The 12,665-nt window shown below is 40.0% G+C and overlaps 1 protein-coding gene across 3 annotated transcripts in view; it reads right to left on the reverse strand.

Annotated features, from left to right (window-relative positions):
• tenm1 (teneurin transmembrane protein 1) overlaps window positions 1–12,665 on the reverse strand; it is a 414,402-nt gene that overhangs the window by 70,427 nt on the left and 331,310 nt on the right. For 2 of the 3 annotated variants that reach the window (XM_035434568.1, XM_035434567.1), the window contains 2 exons: window positions 8,388–8,543; window positions 1,188–1,396 (listed from right to left, as the gene is read on the reverse strand). In XM_035434568.1, coding sequence (XP_035290459.1) covers window positions 1,188–1,396; window positions 8,388–8,543 — 365 coding nt within the window. The remainder of the gene's footprint in view (window positions 1–1,187; window positions 1,397–8,387; window positions 8,544–12,665) is intronic. The other variant, XM_035434569.1, reaches the window with a different exon arrangement.

Below are 12,665 nucleotides of genomic sequence, written 5' to 3' on the forward strand. Positions count from 1 at the left end.
ATGACTAAAGCGTCCTATTAGAATTCCTCAGGTAAGGGCCTCGCGGCTTTGCGGGGCCGTCTGTAGGGACATACGGCAGGTGAATCAGTGGGGGGGGGGAGGAGGGAGGGGGGTGCGGGGCTCTAGTTGACCTTTCAGCTCATCCCGCTGACCCGCTGGCACCTCCATCGGCGGTAATCGCGTCCGATCCGGGCCCGGTCGAGGGCAACGCGTGTCTGTCCGCCGCACGCATACCCACACCAGGGCGGGGCTCAGTCTTACAGGCGAACTCGTGCTGGCGAAAGTTCCAGCCCGGGGAGCTGAAACTAAGACCAGGAGGCTCTCCGTGTAACGACTGCGCGTCACTAGCATAGCGGCGGGAAGACATGCCCCGCGACCCTGCTGACGGGAACCTGCAATTAGCGGTAATTCATTCAGCCTAGCACCTATAGGGATTTATGAACCCATTAATATAAATATTTATGCATATCAGCCCTTACTGAGAAACATGTAATTGAATTAAGACAGCTCTCAATTTACCGAATGATTAAGGTTGTTTATATTACCAAATGCTTATCGTGTTCAACAGGTGGTGTAAGAGCTTTGTGTAAATAAGGGAAGGATTTATGGGCAAAACATCTTCATAAGCATCTAATTACTTCCAGTATATTCGTGTAATGCCGTATGGCTTTCGAAAGCAAATGCTCCTCGTAGCCAAAATGAAATTTTCTGTTCTCCAGCCAATCATCAAAGGAGTAAAAGTTTACCGTCGGAATGAGCTACGATAAACTTTGAGGATATATTAATAATGTAGTACACCGTGGCTTGGATCCAAACAGCATGCGTCCATGAATGCGAGCGTTTGTTTTCCTCCTGACAATCGCTGTTTGGCAAAATCTTTTTTTTAACGATGGCTGAACTTTTCACTTGCAATCTACTGTGAGTCAGCGAAGGAAGAAAAGCATAATCCTGAAATTCAGGCTTGTGTGTAATTCAGAAGGGCATACAACAGAGAGGTAGTTTTTTTCCACATTGATAATGCAACATTTTACCAGTGTACACCACCTGGATCTTTTCATGATGTGCAAGGAAAACGAAATTGCAAAAGTCTCACCACAACAAGCGCCACCAATCACGCAGAATTCAAAAAGAGTGTCCTTTCAAGGGTAGCGCTAATGCTGTTAGCGTGGCATTGGACAGGTACGTACCTGGGTGTGAGTAGGCGGGATGTTTCTCCTCCCGTAGATGCCCAGCAGGGCATCTCGTGCCAGGGAAATGTTGAACTTGACGTACTCCGGGTGGTGGACGGTGATGTGGAAACGCCAGAAAAGCCCAGGGGGGATGATCTGGGTCACCTGGATGCCGATGTCTACCTCTCCCCTGTCAATCACTCTCCCTCTCTGGAACACAGTTTTATCTGCGCACACGTACAGTACACACACACGCGCAGGAGGGCACACACACACACACACACACAGGTGGGCACACACACACACACACACACACACACACACACAATAAATTAGGTGAACTGTGCTTCACAAAGTCTGCTTCAGGACACTGTTGCAGCCTAGACACTGAACCCATGAGCTCATTCTAACTATTGTCTGTATTTAGCTGGTTCATCAAATACAAATGATACAGCATTATTGATGACACCAGAGATGGGAAACCTAGAAACCACTGGACTAAATCAAAGATAATTCTATTCTGGGATGTGGCTTCAAATCAAAAAGCTTTCCTAAATGTTTAGAGCATTCCATTGTTACCTTGTTTGGAAACTATTTTTCTTCCCCCTTGGCTGATTATAATGTGTGATGCTCTCTTCCCCCTTATCTGAACTTGAGATGTACAGTGAAAGATCCTCAGCAGCTTGGAAACAAAGGCGCCTCACAAACAATGATTCATGATCTTTAAGATCAAGTTTAGCTGCTGCCCATTCTGCCTTTCTTATCACTAATTACTGAGGCCTGTTCACCCAAGAGGTTTGCAGGAGCGAAACATACACTATGTCACATTCATGTCAGTGTATTTAAACAGCAAAAAAGAGCCACAACCCTGCAGTGCAGGCCAGGGACAAGATAATGCCTTGTGTGTCAGACAGTGGAAAATAAACAGCTATTTTTTTAAAACATGCGTTTTACAGTCTGCATTGTAAAATAATTATTCTGTGTTCATAACCCTCAACACCAGCTCTATGGACGACACTATAGCACTCAAGAAATAAACACATACTCATGCTCCACATGACTGAGCCATTCAAATGAAAAGGTTTTAATTTCATACATGTGAACTGTGCAACAGTACATATGAATACTTGCTTCAGTTCTCTACTGTAATAGTATATCATTTGCATAATGCATTTTCAAATGAGTTTTGCATTATGATGTAGGTTAAAACCTTTTCTCATGGTGCACAGTGATTTGTTTTATGATAAGAAATCTGAGAAAACTTTACTGCATAAAATTTGTGATATGAGTGCAAAATTAATTGTGATATGGGTATAAAATTAAATACTGACACATAGTTCAGAAATTATATTTGCAAATCATTTATTTGCTTGAAAAATAATTGTGTTTACCACAGAGGTAAAACAAAAATGAATAAATGTTTGGGCTGTGTACAAACAAACAAGCATGTGTGTGTGTGTTTATCAATATAACAAAAAACTGAATACCAGTGCTGTAGGATTACATTGCATGTAATGTGGTGCAACCAGCCATGCACAGTGAGCCAATAAAACAAATAAAATTCTGAAATGTAATAATGTTGGAATTCAACTACATTTTCATATACCCAGTGTCAGATCAAATAGATACTAACTACAATAGTCAAGTTTTTTTTTTTTTTTTAACTGGTACTGGAATGAAAACAAGGGACTATGGGAAGTTTCACGCCTACTCTGACTGTTGTCAATTAGCCATGTAATCCTCAGCTTGTGCTTTAGAAAGACAGAGGTGTGTAAATTTAAGTCTCTCAGTGCATTGCAAGTATGTTAGTGGGAGGTAAAGCAAAATTATGAATGTGAAGTGAAGAGTCCTGACATAAAAGCTGATTAAGTCTCATGGCCCCAAGGTTATCCCTATAAAGCAATTAGACCTGTAATCTGTTTTCAAAGAAACATAATTGTCTTTTCAATTAGAGTTATTATTTCTCAGAACCAAATTAACATCAGAATGGGACATGGCTTTAATATGTAGCAAGCTCCAGGTGAAATACTGGAAATAAAATAGCCCAGTGACTCCTTAATCCATCCTTTCGCTTCCACGCGACTAACAAATGTAATGTTTTACTAAAGGACTTGCCTTAGGACTAATACAAATATCACAGAACATCAGGTCGCCATAATTAAAAGAATGCAATCCCAGTGTTGCTGTGTAAATAGCGAATTACATTTCTGGCAGTCTTTCCATTTCAAGGTCAATTAAACAAGCTGGTAATTCCATTCAATCAAAGGGCCTATTTATTTTCACTTTGTCAACACTTCCACCAGATTCCATTTCAAATAAATGAAAACAACAAAGAGGATATCTATTATTTATGGCCACCTGCACTTCTATAATATTTATTTCCTAGAATGCCATGTCTCCATTAAAACAAATAATAATCAATACCAGTGGTCCTAATCCTTCTCCAGTCAGTGTTCCAAATGAATCAGTATGAGTCATTAAGGAAGAGTAGAACAGAAGCAAAGAGGGCTGTTTATTTGTGTAGTTATTTATTTTTATTGCTGGGAGATGTTTTTCTCAACTAGTTGACTCAAATAGGCTTTCAGGACCGTGGACAGCAACAGTCCTGTCTACAGTCAAGCGCCTTGCAGCTGATTGTTTCAGAACCCTGGACAGCATAATTCTTATTTACAGGCAATAACGCCTGCAGCTGATTATTAAATGACCCAGGTTTTTCTCATTGCTTTCATCACGCCTGCTAGAAACACACCTGCCGTGCCTTTTTGATACAGATGATCATGGGTCCAGGTTCTGAATGGTTCTGATTCACAAACCCTGCTTTTATAACAGACCGCTTGGGTATGCTATGAATCCAGCAGTCTCTGCAGGAGGTGTTTCAACCACTGGGACACTTTCTGTTTGCCATTTTTGCAGGATCTTTCTTTGTTGGAAAGGGCAATAAAACAGCCACTGGCAAATTCAACTATTATTTTGTGTCTTTGTGTTCAACCAATACTTGGCTCAGTGCCCCGCCCTGCACTGTATAATATCCCTTTTAATGGTGACTCAATCAATATTATTTGCTTTTTAAAGTGAACTCATTTTTATTCTGATTACACACAAGGCCTCATGGATCCCCAGGTGTCAATGTTTAGGACTCTTGTTATTACAGCCCTGTTTATTCTGTAATTATTTATGAATATGAATTCAAGTTCTGATCTGTTTAATAACATTTCTAGCAGTTATAGAGAAAACAACATGGTTAATTTCCTTTCAAATAAAACATATCCATCTCTTTGGAATATACAGTAATAAAAAAAATGGAATTCTGGATTGGTATGATTGGATAGAACATTATGAGCCTTACTAGCACTACGTTTAGGCTTTCTACAATTCTGTCTGCATAGAGCTCTTTTTCAGTAATGTGTTCCTTCCGAGCTCATTTACATTCCTCTCACCATTTTGTAAGCTGGCTGAAACTATAAAATTATAGCTAATGTGATGAGCATGTCAGATGCTCACAGGTGACAATTCTTCCGCATAACGGACAGTTATGTTTTGAAGAATAGGTCTTGTCACCATAAAATATGACGTATCTCAGGATGTACCTCACGCAGACCTACAGACTGTATCACTGCACTCCTGGATCAATAGTGGCGATGAACCAGAGAGCCGTCAATTGAGAGACACAGCAGAATATCGATGTCTCCTGTAAAGATCTATTCCTCGGTGGCTGATCCCATATTTTAGAAGACCAAACAATGTTTGATCAGCTATCGATAGCTTCATATCAAGTTATGCCACTGTGCGGTAAATAGTGTTTTCTGTTTGTGCTGAGGTTGGTAGACTTTGTATTTCGGATAACCCTTTGCATTCAGTGTGCTGCACACCGTTCAGCTGTGTGTTAGGTGAAATGTTTTGTTCTTTTTCAATCAAAACTTTGATGATCAATTTAGTTGATAAAATAACAGAACAGCAACGAAGCAAAGCACGAAGTACATCTGCTCATTGAACAGGAAGGGTCCTCTGACACAGATACTATATTTTTCAATCATTGTAGCCATCATCTTGTGAAATTAACCTCCTTCAAATCAAACGTAATTTGATAACCGCCACAAAGGTAAAAACACAAATAAATAAATGTTTGTGCCGTGTACAAACAAATAGGTGTGTGTGTGCGTGTGTTTCAAAGAAAGAATGAAATGAAATAAGGATCAAACTACAGAAAACTGCCTTCAAATACTCCAAAATAGGTAATAATTGTACTCTTAATATTTCATCATCTGAATCTAAAACATGACATTTTTGCACACACACACTTATAAAATTTGTTTGTGGATAAAGGACATACCGTTGTGTTCATTGGAATGGCCCCATACCAATACAGAACTGAGAGTTTGGCGCTTTCCAGGGTTTCCAACAGAAATAACCACAATGACCACAGACACTCAGCCATTAAGAACATTAACTTCTGTACCTTCTGACCTCATGCAAATACACTGAATTCAGACACAACTTCAAATGTTCACACAATAAAGCCCCAAACTTGGTTTAATTATTTAGTTTTTTCTCCTTCCACTTTCTCCTGCTGATGACATTGTCCTCCAGTACCAATCAATAATTCTCCCCATCGAACATTATGCTACATCTGCCAATAACAACATCTGATCTTGAAAGTAGCCTGTTGCAGAATACTCGGATATGCGGGCAGAATGGACAAAAAAGGAGGTGCTCGTGATGCTATTTCAGCCTAAAACTTTGTGGATGCCATCTTTGTTTTGTGTGGAAGTGAGCGTTCTGGCTAACTAACTAATTAGGTAATAATCATAATATTTTAAAACTATTTTTAATTTCAAAAAAATTAAAACTATTGCTTTTACAGCGGTACAATCTTTGTGGGAAACTCAATATTTCTGAAATTAATTCTCTACTCTATTTCACATTCAAACCCCTGAACCGGTAGTCTACCTTCTTTGAAATAATGAGCAAATGGAATGCATTTTTTTTATTGCAAAGGCATGTCCCATTGTTTGAATCCTTTTGGGTAAAATACAGCCACACGTTAAAAAGTTTTGCTTTTGGTATTTTGACCAAGTAGAACATTAGCTAGCGTGTTAACAGTACAGAATGAGTGAAATGTTAGTGATGGTACCAGCACTGAAATGAACCAAACCATGCACTGTGATTTTGTCTGGTAGGTAGGCCTACTGGTAGTTTGTGAACTGGCACTGTAGTGCTACTGGGTTTTGCTACCCAACTCTATTCATGACTCAGACAGCTACATGGCTACAAAGTAGGCCCTAAAGCCTCAGACTACTATTGTAGACTTCGCCCAGCCAGGGGTTTGTTCTGCGGGGCTGCAGCTGGGTACTTTTGGGGTCATTTTGTTACATGCTGTGATCAAAATGCTCAAGCATACAGGCAAGATAAATGACGGTTCATGGCCATTTAAGGAAGTAAGTGTTTATAACTTCATTTCCTTATGCAATATTGATATTGAAATTTTATCAGAATGTTTAATACATATGTTTAGGAAAAGTCAGGAAGAAGAAGCCGTATGGATTTCATGATTTACTGATCAAACCCATGCAACAAAGCACTGTCTATAAGTCACTAATCAAAACTAGCAAAATCTAGGCCTGAGGTTATTTATTATCTGAAAAATTGGAACTTAATTTGTAGTTAACTTAATAATGGAGGTTAATTTGAGGAGTATCATTTGTGTGAGCTAAGATTGTTTGATATCAATACTTCATTTTGATATTACATTACATTCCAGGCATTTAGCAGACACTCTTATCCAGAGCAACTTACATAACTTTTTACATAGAATTTACATTGCATCCATTTATACAGCTGGATATATATTGAAGCAATGCAGGTTCAGTACCTTGCTCAAGGGTACAACTGGAAATCGCACCTGTGACCTTTAGGTTACAATGACTTATACACAGTGCTTTTTATGTGTGAGTAAGTTGGCATGTTTGTATGTTGAAATGAGAAATGAGAAAAAGATCATTTTTATCAATTATATTTTATGTAGGTATGCCGAAGGTATACATGATTATTTGTAAGTGGGAAACATATATGGGAGCTTTCTGAGCAGTGGTTAGGACCCAGGGAACATGTATTAAGGTTGCTAATCATGAAACCTATTACAGAACATACACACTGCAGCTCATTAAAAGGTAGGAAACCAATTTAAATTGCCTCAGCAGGTCCTCAGTATTCTTTCTGACGGTTGACATTTGCCAGACTGCAAAAGAACATTCCTCATCAAGCTCATTTAAGCAATTCTAAATGTTCACCACAGTATCTGAACATACTGTGACAGACAGACGTGGGGTCAGGAACAAGGCCTGAACTCCACCCGCCAGCGAATCTTTCTCTGAAAGGGTTAATCATTTCTGCAGTCTGTCCCGTAGGAGAAGATTAAAAGGTAGTCTCTTCCCCTGCTTTAATTAACTGCCCATGGTGCTTATCGCCATTAATTTGAGTTCCTAGCCAATACAAATTCTCTGCAGTGCAGCGAGTTCTCAGTGTGGTTTATGCCACATTATAAATTGTGTTAATCCTCTGTATAACCCAAGCTGTTCTCACTTCCTCCCTAGGTAGCCAAAAAGGGGGATGTCAGACCACTTTAGCAGAGAAGGATGTAACGTGTGGAATTTCTTCTGAAAAGTGAGCTTTTATTAGGATTCATTACGCACTTCTGCATGGCAATCCAATATTTTTTTTCCATAACTGATTTGATTTTAATCTACTCTTCAACGTCGCTCTCGTCGCGGCAAACATTTTTGGAGTTCTTACCATTTTCGAAATTGAATTATACGGTATGAAACTGAATTACATCAGCCGCCTTCGATATGGAATCGCGAGACTGCTATATTTCTGAACCCCGGGCCTCTTTTGGTGTTATTGGAATGACTCTTTTTTAATGTTGCAGTGATTACATGAGCGTGCTTTTTCAGGAGCGTGAAAATCCAATAATCAGATCTTTATCACATGATCAGGGGCTGTACCCCGGCAACGCAGAACCGCCCGCTCGTTTCTCCTTTCGCATAAACCTTTATCTGAACCAGAATGCAATCGCATGGTGCCCAGATAATGCAGCACCTCAGAAATCCATTAGAACCTGCACCGTGCGATGAAACAGCAGCGAACATCCTATGAACATATTACTGACCAGCACCTGAGATCACAGCTTTTTTACATTCTAGTTAACGGGCTGGGACTCACCTCCCTTATCGCCTCTGCTGGTCTTGTTGGGACCGGGCGGGCCGAGCGGAGAGAAGGTGGCGACCGCGGCGTCTCGGTCCAGCTTGCTGAGGCCGTTCTCGTACAGCTGCCCTTCCGTGGGCTGGAGGTGCCAAGTCAGGCCGAACAGGTGAACTGCTGTGGGAGACACGCATGGTCATGCCCTTAAAGGAGGAAAAACCGCCACTCTGCGCGGGGAAACACGCGTCACGTTCTGTCCCCGGGTGGAGAACCGCCGACGTATTCCCAATACCCAATTCAAATCTCACAAAACTGTTGAATTTAAGTTCCAAAATAACAGAATTCAAAATGGCGGAGGCGTGGTGGAGCTGTACAGTAGGTTGCTTTCCGAGTGACAGCTGGCCAGTCATTGCCCAAGCAATGAATACAGCTACTGTTGCAGTGGTACGGAGAGATGCGTTTCCAGCAGTATGGTCTTCTGCAGCATTGCCAAAATAAAACCAAATCGACCGAAACACCATGCACACCTTTTTGGCTGCAAGCAGCAACTGTCATTGTTTGTACACTGGCTGTCAGCACAGATTGCTAATCGCATAGTTTACTTAGGAACCAGAGCCTATAAATAATAAACAATAAGCCAACATTTTTTCACCAGATAGGGCTTTCTCAACTTTTTGTACAATTTACAAATAAACACACATACACACACACACACACACACACGAACATATATATATGTATGTGTGTGTGTGTGTGTGTGTGTGTGCGTATGTATATATAGACGCATACCTAAGTTCATAGATTTAATTATATAAATCTGGCATGCGTGCCATGCATACACAGATAGCATTACATAATAAATAAATAAATAAATACATTTATAAACTGCATTGAGGGCACCTACCAAGCAAATAAATAAATATGTAGCTATGAGAGCAGGCATCTGTGAGCTCACGTAACCTGTTTAACACATAGCCCTTTTTGCATCAATCTTCCGAGCAAGGAGCCCACACTAATACTCCATCCCACAAACATCATGCTGCTTACATGCTTATTAGAGCACGATATGACAGCGGTGGGCAATTAAAGGTGATCTTCCCAGATTTCGCGTGGGCTGCGCGTCGCTAGCGATATCTACTCAAGCATGACTAACGTCCCCTCCAATCATTGTACTCTGTCGCATGGCTGCTTGGGGTTCTGGAAACAGCAGAAGTTTGGGGTGAGATACACATAGAATGTTGATGGCTCTCCGTGGAACCCCAGTCACATGGAGGATGGAACTCTGTGAACCCTAGTTTATCTGATAATTACAATTATAATGGAATACCTAATACTTGGTGTGTCTGTAAAGGAAAGCAGTCTATGAATAAAAAAAACATACATAAAAAACATTGTCCAGTGTTTTTTAATAGGTCAATGCTCTTATACTGCATAGACCAGTGTCCTCTGCTTCATAGGTGTGTACCTTCTAGTACATAAGCCAATGCCCTGTGTTACATAAACCAGTGCCCAGTGTGCTTCAGAGGTTCATTCACTCTACTTCATAAATCGGTGGCTGTCCCTCTACTTCATAAATTGGTTTGAATGATTTCAGCGTTTATGTCTGAAATGCCCCCTATCCTTTCATATGCCATGACACATCAAAACTGATCTGTTTAGAGACAGAGAGATAAACTCTTCCAGAGAGAGCTTCCCATTTGAATGATTTAATCAGTGTTGGGTACTCTACCCAACGTAGTTGTACAGACTACCAGTTGTTTCACACAGAAAGTTGTTGAACTACACCCAAGCTACCCTAAAAAGAAATGTAGCAATTGCTCCAGAAATTCATCAAATCTTGTGTTAGTGTTGGGCTAGAACTCCATCTCCATCAACACCAGCCATTGTTTTTTTTTGGAACAAATATCAATCATAATTTAAAAAAATAACATAATTGTTATACAATCTAATTTTCACTAGTTAATTATGGAAACATCGATCACCTGAGGTAGTGAGAATAAAATTAATGGAAAGCTTACTGAAATGCCTGTTGAAAAATTTCAAACACAATTATAAAATCGTAAAATAAAATTATAATTGACTCAAGGTTGTAAATGACTTTGGAAAACTAATACAAACACAATTACTTTGTATATTAAATTTATCCTGTGAACTATTCTGTACACTAATTAATATCCCGTGATATTCAAATAATTATTTTAGATGTGATAAAAATAAAGGTCTTTACAGCTTAAAGCTGTATACTGCTTCTTTTTTCTTTTTGGAGGGGGGGCTCTGTTTACTCTTCAGCATAATTTTATTCATAACCACTTCCCAGTTTTTTTTTTTTCCCCTCTCTTGATCAATGGCAACCACTGCAATCCCAGAGGGTGAAGGCTAGCACTAGCCTCCTCCGATGCTAGTGAAGACAGCCACCACCTTGTCCCAACTGATTTGTTGTGACTAATCACTAGGCAACATAACACACTTAGAAGCGGGTGCTATTTTGCCAGTTACAGGCACAGCTCACACAGATGCTACATTGCAAGTAGGTGTCGCTGGACAGCGATAAGAGGCAGAGAACAGCCTTGTCCCTCGCACAGCTAATTACATTCTTAGGGTGCCCCAAAATTGACACCGCTGACAAATGATCCAGTGAGATTTCAACCAACACTGGAGTGGGCAACGCCGCCCCAAAATTTGGAGCCTTTACTGACTACGCTGCCCTTTGTCGTGTACAATTTAAAAATATATATATAGCCTAAATTCATCACCTTCATCCACTGCACACATTTCATAAAGTACTTTTTGATTCATTAATTATACAGATTCAAAGCCTGTAGCTGCTTACAACAGTATTGCCCTCATCAACTTCTACTTGTGTTTGAGTATCCAATGCCAAAACTAAAATGCAGCGACGAGAGATTTTTATGCATGATTTTCAATCTAGCCTGCTCTGGGATTAACTGCAAAGCCAAAAAGACAGACCTATATGATGCCTTGTTCTACACACGTACACAGCCACTCTCAGAACGGGAGGGAAATGGCCCCATAAATGACCAGCTTACTGGCGCACCGTTAACAAGCTTACAGAGAGCCCACAAGTAAAGCTTGCTGGTGATTAGCAGCAGGCTCTCTTCAAATTGTGATGTGCGCAGCGCGCAGCGGCTCTCATGTGTAGCATTTAGATACGCAAATCAATGTAATTGACCTCTGACAACATCAAAAGTGCCTTTACTCCTCCGTCTGAGAATCCCCAGCATTGAAAGCGGGCTGGCCACAGGTCGCGCGCGACGCCCGCGTGAGAATGTAACTGTTCGATCAGCGGCTGATGAGCGCGCCTAATTAAGCTCAAAGTAGTTCAAACTGATTTGCATCCTCTTTATATACTGTACTTTAGCCGAGACGTAATTAAAGTATCTGCCCGTGGAACATAAGAGGCAGTTTCCTGCCTTAAGAACACTGGAGTTAGTAGCCCTTGGGAAGTAATCACAATTAAAGACACACATACACACACACACACATATGCACACACACACACTGCGCACGTATGTATGTGTATATACTGTAACACTTTATAATAAGGTCACATGACTAATTGTTAACATGAATGAATGATGTACAGATACATTAACACTGCTGTATTGATGAACTTTTCAGTAGTTTGTAGTTAACAACTACATTAGTTAACGTCAGTTCATGTGACCTTACTGTAATACTGTAAAAATGCACATATAAGTCATTTGAGAATATACTTGTACGGGGCCAAGAGAATCCATGTTAAAAATTATATAGTTAATATGTTCTTAGTTTTTACATGTCCCCGTATATGTAATCTGTCCAATATTTTAAATTATTTCTGCTTTTAGTCCATTGTCAATCTTATTGCAGGTTAAAATGTCTGCAAATATGAAATCATCAGTGTTCAGGAAAAGACCTGAGAATTCAGTTGCATCATTTTTTTTTGTTTTTGTTTCCCTGCTCTGTTTCATAAAAGTTGAACTAGAAGCATACTTTGCTCTAGGAAATCCATTAGACTTCCGTTTAGCTTAATTTCTGCTACTTAATGGGGTATTTTTTTTATTTTTTATTTTTTATTTTTCAAACATGCTTTTGCTATTTGCAGTATAGGTTACTGAAGCAGAGAAACATACCGCGGGCATCTGGACACTGTTGTTCATAGGCGATTTACTTAAAATAACATAAAATAGGCATTTCTGCCTAAACTAATTGTCACTGTGTTGTAAAGCAAAACCATAATCATAATAACCCCCATTGTGTTGTCAAATGTATGAGTCAAAAAACAAAACCCTGAGCTCA

The sequence above is a fragment of the Anguilla anguilla genome, chromosome 9, assembly GCF_013347855.1.
Source record: "Anguilla anguilla isolate fAngAng1 chromosome 9, fAngAng1.pri, whole genome shotgun sequence".
NCBI lineage: Eukaryota > Metazoa > Chordata > Actinopteri > Anguilliformes > Anguillidae > Anguilla > Anguilla anguilla.